The sequence below is a fragment of the Rhynchophorus ferrugineus genome, unplaced genomic scaffold (genome assembly GCF_030347505.1).
Source record: "Rhynchophorus ferrugineus isolate W39M unplaced genomic scaffold, kcgeb_rfMv2 rfM30, whole genome shotgun sequence".
Lineage (NCBI taxonomy): Eukaryota > Metazoa > Arthropoda > Insecta > Coleoptera > Curculionidae > Rhynchophorus > Rhynchophorus ferrugineus.
Window position 1 is genome coordinate 441,270 of NW_027472609.1, and position 17,510 is coordinate 458,779.

Below are 17,510 nucleotides of genomic sequence, written 5' to 3' on the forward strand. Positions count from 1 at the left end.
AATATACCACCGGACAAAATATAAATTTAGTTATACCATGGAAACTGAATGATAAAGATTTTAAATCCATTTCGTATTGTAATTTAGAACCTGCAAAATATAGCCCAACAATGCTTCACTCAAGCACTACCTCAAAACATTTGATTCGGCATCAGTATATAAGTTAAACCAGCAATTTTTTTTTGTATGTATTCAATGCCTTATTACAATTAAGAGCCATTAGAGAATTCACCTAATGTAGTCATCTCAAGAGACAGACTACTGATTCATCATTTGAAATCATTAGGCTGCATAATCAGACTATACAAAACAGTACTAATTAACAGTTAATCAACAAATGAACAATTTGTCGATTGCTAATCTAGAGACAGAAATTGATTACCTTCATAACCAATTCAAATTTTTATATCTAATGATAGCACTTTTCACATAATTTGATTGGTAAAAATAGATTAATGGTGAATCGCTCTATGTTAGTGAAAGAACAACCCTCTAAAAAGACCTTATTGATAGTCCCCGTGCAACTGCCGACGAGGACCTCTGTAAGTAGTCAGATCCCAGTTGCTTTTAGTTCGACGCTGAAAAATAATGAATCATACATTTATATAAGTTACAACTGATTCCATCTTGAACTGCAAATTGGTCCCTATATTGGAATAAAACAACCCAAAAACAATAATTTTATTACCAGTAATAGTGCTAACATATTCTCTTTACATTCACTTTGAAAGAAATGTAAGGTCTCAATAACTACGCACATACAGGACCTTACTTAATAAATGCTTCAACAAATATATGCAATTTGATTTGTTTCAATTTGTTACTGAGGATTTGCTGAGTTTCAGTCTCCACTAAAATTTAAAGGGTCATCTTGGCCCGAATATCACCTAAAAAAGTAAATATAGGTTTAATTAGTTGTGCTCAGAAAATAGTAGTATTCAATGGTTTAAGTTTATTATAATCGTATTACCTTAATCATACTTCTGCTCCACATACATTTCAACCAAGATTTCAAGTAGGACAATCTTCATTTGTCTTGAGAAAAGAATACATGTAAAATGATGTAAGTTTTTTCTTATATATTACCATTCTGAAATATTACCAGCCTTTTCTTTAAATGTATCAATTTTTAACGAGAAATAATCCAAACCATCTTATCTATGATCACCTAAATCAAATATAAAGATAGGTTTCTAAAATAAAATAAATAAATATATTATTTGAAATTACCAATTACTCTTCAGTGTCTTTTCCTTTTCGTTATGATTCTGCAATTGTCAAGGTCTGCAGCTTAAACACAATAGCAGAATAGCCCTGCCTAATAGGGTGGCTTTAATTGGTCTATCATCTAAAAAAAATTATAAAATACAAATTAAAATTCTTAGCTAGTGTCCGAGAGGCGAGTCTGAATTACTCGCATTTAATCATATGGTGAGTACAGACATGAACGAACAGTATAATTCGATCTCTACGCAAGACCATGCGCGAACACTCGAGGAAAATTTGCCTAATGCCATTTGCGGTATTTTCTCGTGATCTAAATGAACTTGTGACGCATCAGGTTCTTTTTGGAAAGTATCGGACCCCAACAATCCTTCAACGTTTTTCATCGTTTGTTTTGGAGACACGTATTCATTTGTTCAGAACCATTTTTTCCACAATTACAATAAAATGGAATGTTTCGTCAATCAGTTTCGACGGTACGCGTTTTTAAAGAATATCAAATTATTAAGTATGGTCAGTAACATAATAAACAATGTTATGATAAGGAAGAAAATACCAATAAGATTGATATCCAACTCGTTTGAAGATTACGATAAAAATATCTTCTTAAGGACTCTTAGAATATTTAAGAATTCTTATGTTCATACAACTTTAGTATTTATCGATTTTTATAGATAGATTTATAGATTCCTAAAGATATGAAACATTTACAATTCTGTAATCACTACAAAATAAACTAAAATCATTAGAATATATGTATAGTCCCAAGAGAAAAAACCTGTATATAAACATGTGGAAATTTCACTGAGGTAGACTTAATAAAACAATTAATTAAAAATATTACCTCTATTTAGCGACACAAAATAGATATATATTCAAGAAACTCACCCGTTAACGATAGAGACAAGAATGGTAAGGACAAATACGAATTTATATCTACTGCATGGTGTATGGTTATATTCTAGTAATTTAATTATTTTCTTGAAGGTGAGACATGCGTTAATCGCGAAGAAATTATTTCTGGCACAAGTAGTATGAACATAATAACTGTTGACGACTACAAGATGAGTTAGATCAAGAAGTCGCAGTCCTTATTAGAAAATATTATAGTCGTATCTTTTAAAAAATAAACCTGCCAGCAAGCACATTTAGACAAATGTTGGAAAAATTGAAAGAGTAACATCTTCATACCGCAGTGTTATGATAACCACCTAAAGAATAACATATATAGGTAAGAGACTCTTTTCTAAATTACTGTATTTAATGGGTTTTATTTATATTGTAGCTAGAAAATGTTGTACTCTCAATTGTTATGTGCAGTGTGGTTAACGGGTGGTTATTTTTACATGTGGAAGGGTTTGATACATTTTTAAAATGCGTGAGATATTGTACGAATTAAATAAAGTTAGTAGTAATTTGACATTATTATTTAAACTCTTTCGTTTTAGTGTGAAACTGTGAAAATAATTTTGTTTTATTTAAAAAGAAATAGAATGCTGTCTGACAGGTTCCAACAAGTAACCAAATCAGCCTGCAAATATCGTCTGGTTGTCAAACGTTTGCAAAATTCTTCAAAATATTAATTATAGTTACTATAGGTTATAAACTGCCAAACGTTGTTTCAACGCTTAGCTTGTTTTGATGAATTTTAATTCGCTGATTATTATGACTCTGATTGAAAATGCCGAAGGACCAGACAAAAGAGATTAGGCCTCTCATTAGGATCAGTTACTTGGGCAGGAACGAGATATTGGAGGCCCCCTCTTGCCAGTAACATTCGTTAGAAAATTAAGCATTTTTAGGATCAAATATTAAGTTTCTGCGGTTTTTATTTAAAAATTTTTAGCGTATTACATATCACCGATGAATCTCAAAAAAAAAATTATTTACTTATATAAACCCATCAGCCTCTTGGGCTATTTAAGGCAAGTTACAATGACACATTAGGCGCTATAAGAACATCAACAGCATACAATATTGCACAGCAAATTATAAATAATAGAATATATATACTATAAAATAGAAAGTCCCATTCTAATTGGGTCAGCTGCCTATTTAGGCCTTTCTATAAACTTTGGCATATTTTTTGCTGAACAGTTCATTTAACCCGATTGATTCCTCTTCCCTACTTACCAGGTTGCCGGCTCTTTCATTACCAGATATTCCCTTATGGGAGGGGACCCAAGGGTATGTTATTCGTACATCCCTAAATTGTAGCTTTGTCTGTATCTCTCTGATGGATGTGACCAGAGGGTGGACTGTTCTTACCGATCTTAGGCTCTCTAGAGAACTCATAGAATCCGATACGATTAGTATCGATTCGCTAATCTGTGATTCTTCCAAGGCAGATAGGGCCATATAGATAGCCAGCAGCTCCACGGTGAAAACGCTAGTCAATGATGGAAGACAAAAGTGTCTCTCAAGTAGAATAGACGTATAAGCGGCACCCACAAAGTTCTCGTTTTGAACCATCTGTATTGATAACAAGATAATTCGGATAGTTCTCTTCAATTATCTGTTTAAAAAAAGTTTTTATTGTAGAAGGACTATTTGTTTCCTTGTGCAGAGCCTTCATAGCATACATATATATTCTTGAGAACTGTCATGGTGGTATAGTAGTGATTCTACAATTCGCATCTGGGATCACAATCATTATTCGTTTGCATATCCTCTGGAAAACTAATGAAGGGCTTAAGTGCCTCTTCCTTATATTGGTCCAGTCTCTCTTCGGTGGGAAAAAGGTAGTGAACTGGTCCCATTCTGGATGAAATTTAAAGGAACTTGCATAGTTTAGAAGCAGGAGCTCTCGCCGTGACTCGAGTGATTTCTTTCTTACTCGAGCTTTCAACTGGACTAGTGCAGAATGCTCCCGTATGATTCTCATAGCGGCGTTTTGGATGGGATTGAGTTTGTTCACATATGATGGGAGTGCGGTAATATAGCACTGGCTTCCATAGTCTAATTTGCTTCTTATCAGCGCCTTATATATATTGCTCAACGATTCTATGTGCTCTCCAATTAATGTTGGAAAGGGTCTTCAGTAGACCTATGTCTGCCAAGCATTTATCCTTGATATAATTTATGTGTGGAAGCCAGTTGAGCTTGTGATCAAACAGCAAGCCAAGGAATTTGTGTTCTGGTTCATTTATCAGTTTCTTACACTCCATCATTAGTGTTGCTATTCGCGAGCAGTTAATCCGTCTACAAAAATGAACACTGACGGTCTTCTCTGTTGAGAACTTCAACACATTTCGTCCGGCCCACACAGGTTGTTCATCGAGGCAATTCTGTAATAGGGATTGGCTATACTTATGGTTTGTAAGTTTGTGGTGCATAACCACGTCATCCGCATAGATTCTGGCGTTGATATAAGTGGGAATGACTTCGTTAATGGAGTTCATGGCTATTATGAATAGTAATGGACTAATACATGAGCCCTGAGGTACACCGTTGGTTTGATGATATGTTGTTGATATTACTCCATTAACCCTGACCCGAAAGCTTCTGTTAGTCAAGAAGGATGCAATGAAATCGAACACTTTGCTCCCTATTTCCCAGTTAGATAGTTGTTCAGGATGTTATCAATATTGATGGAGTCAAAGGCCTTTTCTAAGTCAAGAAAAACTGCAGTCACATGTTGTCCCGTATTAAAGGCCTCACAAAGGTCCTCCTGAAACCCGATCAAGTGATCAAGTGTAGGGTATCTTCTAATGAAGCCTTTCTGACGATTATTTAGTAGTCTTTTCAATCACATATATCAACCTATGACAGACCATGCGCTCAAGTAATTTACATAGGTGACTGGTTAGCGCGATAGGCCTGTAGCATTTCAAAAATCTCAAAAAATTAAAAATAAAAACTTGAATTCACCGAAAACAGACCATCTTTCAAGTTTTTCTGTGTATCAAAGATCAAAAATATGAAATATATAAAACAGTGAGCTATATAAGCATAAATTCGGCGCATTACTTTCAAGGTCGCGGCTAGGACGGAAGGCCAGAACGTTAAAAAATCAGTCGAATGAACTAGTAGAACCGAAAATAGTAATTAAAACTAAGCGACTGAAACAGTCGATAGTAAATAGTAATAAAATCAGTCGGACCGAAAATAGCGGCTGAAAACAGGTACTAGTAAAAACAGTCGAACCAAAAATAGCGACTGAAATAGTCGATAATAAAAAGTAGTCAAAAGATAGTCAATTTCGGTCGATTGTTTCCAACACTACTCAATATACAAATTTTGAAGCGTTAATTTTATAGGTTAAGTTTAAGGTCTTTAAATTTTAATATATTTAGCAAGCATAGAGTAGAGTTTGCAATATAATAAAATGTTAGCAACCATTGCTCAGGTCTGTACTCGCCATAATGTTATATATAAAAATTCGAAGTAAAAAAAACGCATTAGCTTAATTAAAAATTTATCCGACATAATCTTCAAGGTATAATTTTAAGTGGAAAAATGTTATTAACCATATAAAACAAACGCTTATTTATTAAGTTACGTCAGTCTTAATTTTCATTTTGATTTGTTTTGTGAAATTTTGATGAATTATTTTAATAGTACGAGAGCAACAAATCATTCAGTTATTAGACAGTTGTGATCTTTCGTGTTATATATTTAATAAATCTCATTATAGATTTATACTTAATATCAGTAAATTATATTTCATATACAGAATAGTAGATCTAAATCTTTGCATTTGGAAATTTCGCTTTATATATTTATGTGTGCAAAATTCAAAAAATAGTAGATGCATTGAACTAACATTTTTGCACACTGTATTCATAGAAAAACATGTATTTTGGCAGAAGAGAGTTTTTATGTAGTTTCTATTTAGAAGTTCCGACAGAAACGAAAAGTTTTAAGCGTTTTAGTTATTTGTATAATATACCATATTTGAGTTGCTATGCTAACAGAATATAACCACCATTATGGAATAAGTTATTATTAGAACTCCAATTTAGTTATAATCTTAATATTTTTATACTCAAATTTAGCTTCTGTATATTTATGTCGAAAAATAGTTGTTGAAATTTGTGATCTATACGTTTTGCTAGCTTGGATACATAATTTGGAGAAACAAATTGATTAAAAATTGTTTTTTATGCTTAATACCCATGAAATCTTGTTATATTTGACAAATAACTATACATGTTCTTGAAAATAAAATTAATCTGAGATAACTTCATACAGGATGTTGTATTCAGTAGTGTAAAGTACCACAGTTATGTTTTTTTTATTTTGGGCCAGTAAAATGGCTGTTCAGTCCTTCCCAGCATTTATAATACTCATAATAGAGTTTTTCTGATATTTCCAAACCCCATTTAGTTACTGTTAATCCTAGACAACTTTCAAACATAAACGCCTAAAATATCAATTTAATACATAAATATTTGCAAACATATTTTATTGCAACTACAAACCTGAGTGCCTACAGCCACTTTGTAAGCTTTGAGTGCCTCACTGGACGCCTCTTCAAAACATTTCTTATCCGGACCATGGGGTGTCATAATACAGTGTAACGTAGCACCGCCTGGTACAAATCCACCCTTTTTAGCCTGAAAATTGTATTAATTTATATGACCATGTTTAAACGCAACAAACCGGAATTTTTGTGTCGATATGTGACAATAGTTGAAATATGGATCCAACATTAGTGACAGACCTATTTTGAGGCAAAAACTGAATCTTTCTACAGATATGAACTGTCCATTTTAAATAACGTGTTTTCTTTGGTGAAAAAAAAGACGGGAAGCAATTACCGATACACCTAGTATACCAGCATATTAATAACGTTACCTGATTAGGATCAGGTTTCTCATCATTCCAGTTATGAGTTATATTGGCGCCATCAAATGTTGTAAAAGGTAAAGTCCAAAAGATAGTTTAATTTTATATAACCAGTTACGCTTAGAAATTAGTTGCCACATATTGAGAGCTCCCGTAAAAATAATCGAAAAACTACTCACAAATTCTGATTCCTCGCCATAGTGAACGCTGTTCCAAGATAACTGCTGAGCGTAAAGCCCGTAAGGGCATTTTTGTGGATTGTTCTGATCCAAATCCACTTAAATACTACAATATAATGATGTATAGAAATAATATAAATGAATTTACTATTAGAATAATATCATTTTGAATAGATTATTAAAATAAGGTATAATAAATAAGACAATATATTATAAACATATTTTTTTAGATAGAATCTCGACTGTTGAAAAACAATATAAACTCGTTGGTTTTTATACACATATGTTGTTTATATTATGTAGAAGGTTCTTATATAAAAAGTCCAACAAGAATAAATCGTAAACAAATTAACTCTTACGATATTCATATTAGTTCTTTTCTGTTTACTTGTATATTAATTAAATGTTAATATAAAAATAAAACGTACAATAAAAATATTAATGAGTCAATATCTTGTTTTGCACAATTTAAAAATTATTATTGTACTATGAATTTAGATTTAAGTTAGACATGAAATAACTATTTTTGAACGTTTTCTTCATATGATAAAACAAAATATTCTATTTTAAAATGAACCAAAATTATTATGTAAATTATATGATACATATCAGGCATTATATAATCTATTTTAAGTTATTCGTACATAAACACATTCATTCTAAATATCTCATCACATTCTAAATATTCTATTATTATAATAAACGTATATCAGGTTGTCGAACCTAAGAGAAATTATGTGTCAACTTTATGAAAACTTTATGTATTACGGGTAAGTTCATTACGTCGTCGTTAAGCCACATCCGAGTAATCTTGATTTCTACTTCGACAATCTTAAATCTGGAACACAATCTAAATCCCGCTCGACTCAGTCAATGTGGTTTGCAATATTCTGTCCCAAAACCAAAACAGACCAACCTGGTAGACTTGCAGGGCTCTTCTATTATGTAGATTAAACAGAATAAGAGACCGAACATTCTGATATTGAGCACTTTTCCTTTTCTTCATTGCCATGCCACATTTTATGTTTCTCATGCTCCCACCAAACCACAGAACACAACTAAAGTTAAGTCTTGTCTTCTGCAGTCACTCTCAGAGCATTACCTATGTTTTGTCACCCAACACAAAAAATAATATATCTATTTTAATTTATTAAAAGATAAATAATAGGTAGTTTCCAAAGATTCAGTTTAAAAAATAACAGTAATTTATTTTCGCTACAGTCCACATTGGTTCTATAGTTAGAGTCAGCCTTTAATAAACAAAAGTTGGGCGCAGAATCTCATACATCAGAAAATGAACCAATGTTGATACACCATTTTCTAGATATATTCAATTTTCACCAATCCTAAAGGTTTAAGTTACAAGCTTCAAATATAATATATTGAATTAAGTTTGTATATTTATATATTTGATTATTTTATATATAATATTCCTAATTTTGTTTTCTCATTAGATTTTTTATAGCAAGAATAAATTAAAATGATTTCGAATTCGTTCGGGCCACATTCCATTGTATGGATATTTAACTGTACATAAATATTACATCATTTTATTTAATCAATAAATATGCTTAAAACATATTTGTTGTAAATGAAACACACGATCATTACTCATAAAATTAAGTAGGCATTATGTTGAAAACCAAGAATTCAACCAATTATGAACTTTTATTTTAGTTTGTACCAGTGCTTTTTGCAAATTTCACTATTTCAAGTAACAATCCCCTAGATACTGCCCCTTCATAGCGTTATAGTGGCTATTGGCTGAAAGTTTATATTTGTTCAAATTACTTAAACACGGCAAATTCGACGATATCGGGAGATATGCTATTCAGTATTCTAGCTCTCGAACAACACCTGCTACTGCAGTACATATTTGGTTTATTAGAAATAACATCTGTTGATCGGTATTTAATGCGAGTCCATTATCCAGCTTCAGTGACGACACTTGCAATAATTTCTGCAATTTTTGCAAAAAAACAGCTTTCTTTTAATTTTCATTGAAATTACCTATTAACTGTTAAACCATCTTCAGTTTTTGAATTTTTAAGAACCGCTTCAGTGTTGAAAAACATTGTTCAGCCTCTGATGCTGTCATGGCATTTGTTACTAAAATTGCTAATGATTCTCCTATATAATTCAAAGTATCTCCTACAATGTCCCATAATAATAACTTAAATAAATAACTAACAGTTTTGTTAATAATTATCTGGAAGTTAAATGGAACATATGGAAGCGAGTTCACACTCAGTAATTTTGTCACAATATACCTTAAGTATTCAGAAAACAGTGAAGAAATATAAACATTTTTTTTGCATAATTTATAACATCGCCATACGTTTTCGTTTAATTCTCTAGTGACTATTATAACAATATATTTGACAGTAAATTTTGAATTAAAAGATCTACAACAGTTAAAATAATTTAGAGGTTCTGTCACCACTGTCTAGTCCATATCAAACAGCCCATAGAGCAGAAGAGCATTATTGAAACTACTTTACACCTTTTTTGATCACAGTAGTATCAAATATTTTATAATGATTTTCTAATAGATTTTTTTCTCTTATAGAGAACTCATCGCAATCTTCGACCGACAAAACAATCATGGCCACCTACAAATATGAAATACCCGCCGTTGTTAAATTTCTGGGAGAAGTCGCAGTCAAATATGTTGTGAATTACATTGTACAAATAGTCATTACTTTTGGTATGTTTCTGATGAAAACAAAACCACTAGCAGGTTTTTCATATATATTCCTTATATGGAGACATTATAAATTTCTAACTGGTATTATTCAGCAAATGGTTTCATTTTTTGAGTAAATAAAGTCAATAGTTTTCTTTTAGTTTAAAATAACCCTAATTAAATCAGTTACCCAGAAGTTAACGTTAGTTAACTATACATAACAACATTCAATAACTTGGCTAGTAATATGAAAAAATTTATTAAACCTAGTTTTTCATATAGAAACGACAAAAAAAACAAATTTAATACCGACAAAAACTTGGAAGGTATTTTACACGAACAAATCAATAAAAAAATGACGGCTAATCTAAGAAGCGGGTGTTTCTGGATCCGAAGTGTGCTGTTCGGGTCCTTAATCATTATAGATACACTCAGTCATTTGCCACACTTGCATTATATTATCCTCTGATACAGAGCAGATCACCCGAGGTTCATTTGGATTCCAACTGAAGTCTAGATAAAAACGAATATTGAAATAATTGTTTGAATGTTAGTCGCTTTGGTTTTACCAGAAATATTGGCTGTGTGACCTCTATGACTGAACAACAATTCTGGTGGCCCATCTTCAGCATCCTCGGCACTTTGTTCTTTCCCTAATTTAACACAAGACATGACAAGATTTTATATTCTACACAAAATCAAGTGATTTATATCAATACCGGGTTATTCAATAAACTTCGTTAATAAAGAACGACAATACGATTTTTTTCCAGTATTTCCCTTATGTTAAGTTGTATAACATCATTATTTATCGCGAAAGCGGTATAAACAAAAAACGACATTTTACAAAATATATATCGATATTTTTAAGAGAAAATAAAAATAGTAAAATATTAGGTTAAAAAGATGTATATTTTTTCTAAATATTTTAAAAAATAGTGATATTTTTGTGGACCTTTGAAATTAAGTATCAAAATTCAGCAAACCCTTATAATCAATATATTTTAAAAATAGAATAACAATCTCTTAGTAATAAACGTAAGAGCTGAAGAATTTTTTCATTGGGCACATAGAAGACAGCCAGACAATAAGACAGTTAGACAATAGGACAGACAGAAAAATAAAAAAAAAACAATAATTATAGACATAAAGGTTAAATGTTGATCTGTTATTAGATTTTTTGCGTTTTGATGTATTAAATATTCGCTGGAATAGTTTTATCTACTCCTTAAAAATTATCGAGCTGCCTAGATTTAGTTAGATTATAATATTAACTTACCAATTTTACGCAAATCCCATACATGAAGCCTTCTATCAGTTCCTGAAGAAGCCAAGATTGTTTTGTTATGGGGTGACCATTGAACTTGGAAAATTTCGTCCTTGTGCGACTCCAAACTATGCAATTTCAACTTGAGCTTGCGCAGATCCCACAATGCCACCGTTTTATCAGAAGATCCTAATAGTTAACCGTTATTTGCTATTAGTAAGCACAAAAACCGAAAAACTGCACTGACCTGTAGCCAAAATGTACTCCGAATATGGACTAAAACTTAAACAGTTAACTTCTGCTGTATGAGCATCTACAGTAAGAGAAGGTTTGCTGGTATTATTACATCTGGTATCCCAAAACATAAATTTTTGGTCATCCGCAACAGATCCGAATAAACTCTCATATAATAGATGCCATGCAACATCCTCTACCACGGCAGTATGACCTTCAAAATAATTTCAGTTAGTACATCCTATCAGAGAGAAATAAAATACCTGCAATACCAGTACCTGTGAAGATTGTTTTGGCGTCAATAACCCTATTTTCTTTTGGTGTGGCATTAATATCCCATAAGCAAATCGTGTGATCATGACTGGCAGATAGCAAGTACCCATTACGGTTTGGATTCCAGGATAAACCATAGCCTTCCTTCTGGTGTCCTCGAAGGCGTAAATCGGGGTTGCATTCCCCACTGGGATCGGGTTTGGAAGTATGTTTGGTATAGTCAAATACTGGAAATAGATAACAGCACCAATTATAAATAGGCCAATTATATTAGCTAGCATTGGGAAATATGGAATAAACTCATTCTAGTCTTCATTTTTTATCAGTTTTGTAATTACTAATTTTTGGTATTCACCAGTGGTCTTGTATGGAGAATTTTGGGTTGGAAAAAACCAATTTCTGTTTTTTCATTTTCAAAAATTCTCAAAAAAAAGTCAAAATTTGTTGAAACACCTCCATTTTGAAATCATGGTCTATACAACTGCCAACAAATATAATAGTAATTTTTATTTTCATTTAAGTACTCGACGATTTGACAACTATCAAATGCTCATTAAAGTGTACATACCTAACACATCACTTGACGGAGTCTTGGTTGCAATAACAGAAGGATTTTGAGGCATGTATCTGGCTCGATTGACTTCACCTTCATGATTTATCTTAATTTCGATTTTCAAAGAAACAGAACCGAAATCACAAAATTCCCCCTTTTCAATTTCATAATGAGATGGATCAAATTGGGCATCCTTATTCGGTACTAAAACTCTGAAAACACAAAACTAATAAACTAAGAACAATATTAAATCAATGAATTACCTAGCAATTAAAAGGTGGTTTTGTCCCTCGCTAGTGTGAGTGCCTAAAATCAATCTATGTAACGAATGATCCTTTCCCTCAGGACGTGTGACATCTGGTAACCATTGTGCTGTTAGAGAAGGCCACTCTAACATATGAGCCAGTACCAAGTCGTAAAGTAATATGGCATTGCTATTCCATATTTTGTATTCTTCCTTGATAATTCCCTCTTCAAGGGCATCATCAAAAGTTTCTATAACACGTAGTTAGTGTATGGACCGGTATAAATCGATATCGTTAAGTACAAATTACGATAAAGAATTATACTAACCGGCCTCACATTTATTTCCTGCAGTTGCCATGTTAAACAGACAGGGTATAAAGCATGTATAAAGTAGTTCCGCAAAAATGATATAAGAAGGTACACAATACCGATATAAAAATTTTGAGGCCTCAGGTGTCCCGCCAAGAAAGCAACCTTTCAAATTATGAAGCTCAGTACTACCAATTACAAAATGACATAAGAAAATATATTTGCTATATATTCGTAGATTATATATATATTCATTTTGTAGATTATGGATACAATATATTCAATAATGCAAACAAGAATGCCTCAAAATCAAAGTAGTAACTAAACAGTAACAAAATAGTACTTGAATTGAACTTAACATAATTTTTACTAGCGTTGGGAACTATCGACTGAAAACAGTCGATAGTCGCAAAACAGATGGTCAAAAAAATTGTAATACTATATATACTATACGAAATAGTAATTACTATTTTCAATTAAATGCACGGTTCGACTTTTTTTCCATTGGTGATGTCAGACGAAGATGTACGAATTCTAGTCTGTATAAAATGTGAGATAGGAACGGAGATAAATGCTTGGAGCAGTTAATTTTAAATGTCTTTATATTCTCTAATGGTGGTATAAGCGAGACAGACGTGTATAAATATTCATTCCCTAGATAACTTTAAAAAAGAAGAAGTAGGATTACTTTTATATGAATGGATCTGTGGATGTGTAAAAAGGAATGGAATAAGAACACTACAAATGTTTTATCGTTTTTTAATATATTAATTGCTATTTTTAAATAACATAGCATAATAAATATAAATAGTACAATACAACTTAAATAAAACCTAATAACTAAAAGATTTTCAATAACCATAACTACTATATAAAATGTAAACATATACCTAATCATTGAAAAATCTAAACCATGATGAACCTAAAAATGATCGTACAATAACTACCAAACCCTTTTGAAATAAAATTTTTTTTATTTTTGAACGGAAATATTTTTAAATTACTATGAATATTATCACGTGCAACTTTTCGTTAATTATTAACTTCAACGTTAATTATTTGCCCGGATTTTGAAACAACTCGTTCCCAGGGGACAGACATTGCGGGTATAGAGGAATATTTTACGTGTAACTGACATAATTCAGGTAGTTCCATTTTATGGGTTTGCCAAAATTCAATGGATTTTCTAAACGGCCAATAAATGGAATTTCCAAATATTGCTAAATCTGTAAAGTTGCTGCAGTATTTGGAGTAATTATTTCTTTCATTCTAGCCATTTTTTTATCAAAAATATCTCCAGATGTCAATACATTCTTGGTCAGTAGCTTTGTCTTGAATTTCGAGTTATGGAACTATATTTGTATTTTTTGAAGTTAGAACAGAAGAAATCTATTTTGTGATAACTTTTTGTATCGCCTCAGCATTATTTGCAATACCAAATCCTGCTTTTTTATATCTAGGACCTAAAAATGTGGACTTCGCGCATATCGTATTTATTTCTCAAATAGCCAGTCTTTTATTGATGACATCTAATAGACAATTTTACCATTTTTTCCCCATTCACTTGTTAAAATCCTGGATTTGATGGAATGTTGCAGTCCTTTTATTAACCGTATAATTAAAGACATCGTTGGGATATCTTTCACCAGATAACCCGGTGGCAATTATTTCAATGGGCTCTAAAAGTTGAACACATTCTGTTAAGATAGTCCATTCGTTAACAAATAAAAACCGTGGTGTTCTTCTTAATAGCCAACAAAATAAAATCTGTTGAATATTAAAGTAGAGTTTTCCTATCAGAAAATGTATTTATTACAAATATTTAATATACTTTATTCACCTCTTTACAGTTAATATTTTTAAAGGAAATTTAACATCTGCTACTGTAAAAAATTCTTCAAATCTTTTGGATCTATACAATTTCTGAAACCTTTGGAACCTAATTTTAGTTTTGAAGATTTTAGGAAAAAAGTTTCGACAAACAAGACACTTGGACAAAAATCGTGAAAAAAGTATTACCTATTATACCAGTCCAAACAAAGTATTACCTATTATACTAGTCAAAAGTATCTTACTATTTATCATTTACAATTTAAATTTATTGCCCTCGAAACCTAGCGTTCCAAAATGCTGCTACATTAATTTACAATATATAGTTATTCACAAGCAAATTAAAAAAAAACATAAAACCACATATATTACATATAAATCTATATAAGCATAAATTCGGCGCATTACTTTCATGCATTTGAAAATAGTAACTAGACATAAATGACTGAAACAGCCGATAGTAAATAGTAATAAAATCAGTCGGACCGAAAATAACGACTGAAAACAGTCGAACCAAAAATAGCGGACTAAAATGTCGATAGTAAAAAGTAGTCATTTACTGAACAGTCGATAGTCGATTATTCCCAATACTAGCAGTAACATATCCTTAGAACTGTAGGTGTGGTGCATTACGAGTGATCATAGATTCACATTGAATATACCAAGAAATATTGAATATTTAGAGCTTTAGAACAGATCTTGTTATATTATTTCTTAGTGAATTTTAGGTATTTATAATCTCTTTATTAGTAATTGTTAGAGTAATTTCCAGGAATATATTGAATTAATTATTATCTCGAAACGTATTTCATCGAAACAGCTTATAAATTGTCCAAATCGGTATATCGACTAATAGGCATCTTCTAATACTTATAACTATTATTAACCTTTATTATTAATATTTAATAAATTTATATATAATGGATAAAACTATCAAAATCGTCATCGAAAGAAATATCGACAATAGGGTCACAACTACTCGACAGCTCAGATCAAGGAGCATATCCGTTAGTAGCGAGAGCGGGTTGGGGAACATTGTGGCCGCTCCTGCTAAAGTGAACGGGGGCAGGAGCAGGAGAGGGAGCGCAAGAAGCTCAGTGGAATCTAGAGACAGCGTTCTAGACACTATAATGGAGAATACTAAGATAGTAGAGACAGACAGTACCATTGACTTCGAATTCTACAGACGAGGACTGCGCGGATTGAGTGCAACTGAACTGGCTGACGTCATGAAAGATGTGACTGAGCAAGTTAGGCTCGTAACCAGCAGATATTGTCTAAAATATAAGACATATCGATTCATCTCCACAGCCAGAACCCGCGTCGCGAATATTCTAATGAAAATGTACATAGTAACAGAAAAGGTGCTGAAAGCCAAATCCGCAGTCGTGATGCCAAACACTATACAAGTCCAGAGCATTACGAATGCGGAAGCAATGGTGGAGGAGATGATAAACAGAAAATTGGGACAAATACAGCACGAAACAGACAAGAGAATACAAAAAATAGGATCCTTATTGCAAGAGAGTATTCTCCAGCAGTCCTCGCCAGGCCAGTGATGATGGATGTGAGCACGCAGACCGACATCAGCAGAAGAATCGAGATGACTACCGTGGAGTTACAGACCGAAAATACATCCAATACGATCTGTACGTACAATGAGGTCGCGGCGACAAAAAGAATAATGAAAATAAAACACTGCCAAACCCACAAAAAGCCCAGTCAAAGGCATCGAAATCCACCAGACCTAATCTAGAATGGCAAAATCCGAAACAGATTAATAATATATACGAAATTAAAATCAGAAAGGAAAAAGCAAGTGGCGCGGAGACATTAGCCGCCACCAGAGGCAAGCTAACCCGTAAAGAGTTAGCAGGAGATGGCCTCAAACACGTAAGAGTACACAGACATGGACTGTGGACTGGAAATAAGCTATGTACATGGTATCAAAATCGATAATAGTGAAAAACGTCCCAAATTCAGAATCACAGGGGTATCCAGGGAGATCACAGACGAACAAATAATAAAAGATCTGGCTGATCAAAACGAAGAAAATATGAACATCATCCAAGAAGAAAGAAAAAAGACTGACAACAACGAAGAACCAGAAGAAATCATCAAGGTAGTAAAGAAATATATATGCAAAAACCCAGAAAGAAACAACGTTATAATCGAAACAATTCCCAGCATATACAGAGCAGTGTTAAAAAAGGGCAAAGTCTCTGTAGGGTACTTGAGACAATTCGTTGATGATTTCAACGCAATTCTACTATGCTATAAATGCAGCAGTTTCGGGCACAAGCAGATAAATTGTAGAAGCGCACAGTGTTGTTAAATATATGCAGGACCGCACGGGGGAAGGGACTGCAAGAGTAGCACCACGAATTGTGCGAACTGCAAAAGAGCAGGAGCACCGGAGGTAAACTCAAACAATAGAGTAAATGATAGGACCTGTCCAATATACAAGAAAAGAAAAGAAGAAGCCATCGAAGAAATGAAACAGAAATGGCTCTAAAAATCCTACAGATAAACATCGAAAAAGGCATCCAGGCCAACAAGCTCATGAGAGCGAAAGCCGACAAAGAAAAATATGACATAATCTTGGTGCGAGAACCAGCAACAAGAACTAAGAAATGTCGGGACCGGTCAAAGTCATAGTCAAACTATTAGACTACGATTTACTAATAACCAACGTATACGCGCATCCGACAGGAGACAACATAAATTGCTTAGAAGAAAAAGAAGAACAATGGCAGAAATACAAGAAGAAATGGATAGTCGCTGGTGATTTTAATGCCAAGCACACTTTATGTTTATTGTATAACAACAAAGGTTCAAATCTGATAATCTGGACCATATCATACCGACTGGAATTAGTGCAGAATGAACAAACAGCTCCCACCTTTATCAGTAGTAGTG

General features: G+C 32.7%; 3 protein-coding genes across 4 annotated transcripts in view; all 3 read right to left on the reverse strand.

The window, feature by feature from the left end:
• LOC143205871 (putative ATP-dependent RNA helicase DDX43) overlaps positions 1 to 17,510 on the reverse strand; it is a 279,365-nt gene that overhangs the window by 226,185 nt on the left and 35,670 nt on the right. The gene's annotated exons all lie outside the window — the stretch shown is intronic.
• On the reverse strand, positions 6,436 to 9,268 carry LOC143205908 (homogentisate 1,2-dioxygenase-like). Its single transcript, XM_076418930.1, has 5 exons — positions 9,204 to 9,268; positions 7,962 to 8,031; positions 7,194 to 7,277; positions 6,648 to 6,782; positions 6,436 to 6,589 (listed from the first exon to the last, which is right to left on the reverse strand). The coding sequence occupies exons 1-5, from the start codon at positions 9,266 to 9,268 to the stop codon at positions 6,461 to 6,463; spliced, it is 483 nt and encodes a 160-aa protein (XP_076275045.1). The 3' UTR covers positions 6,436 to 6,460.
• LOC143205878 (chromatin assembly factor 1 p55 subunit) lies at positions 10,172 to 12,948 on the reverse strand. Its single transcript, XM_076418916.1, has 8 exons — positions 12,780 to 12,948; positions 12,470 to 12,701; positions 12,222 to 12,418; positions 11,659 to 11,880; positions 11,394 to 11,594; positions 11,159 to 11,335; positions 10,449 to 10,532; positions 10,172 to 10,392 (listed from the first exon to the last, which is right to left on the reverse strand). Exons 1-8 carry the CDS (start codon positions 12,808 to 12,810, stop codon positions 10,292 to 10,294), a joined length of 1,245 nt encoding a protein of 414 aa, XP_076275031.1. The 5' UTR covers positions 12,811 to 12,948; the 3' UTR covers positions 10,172 to 10,291.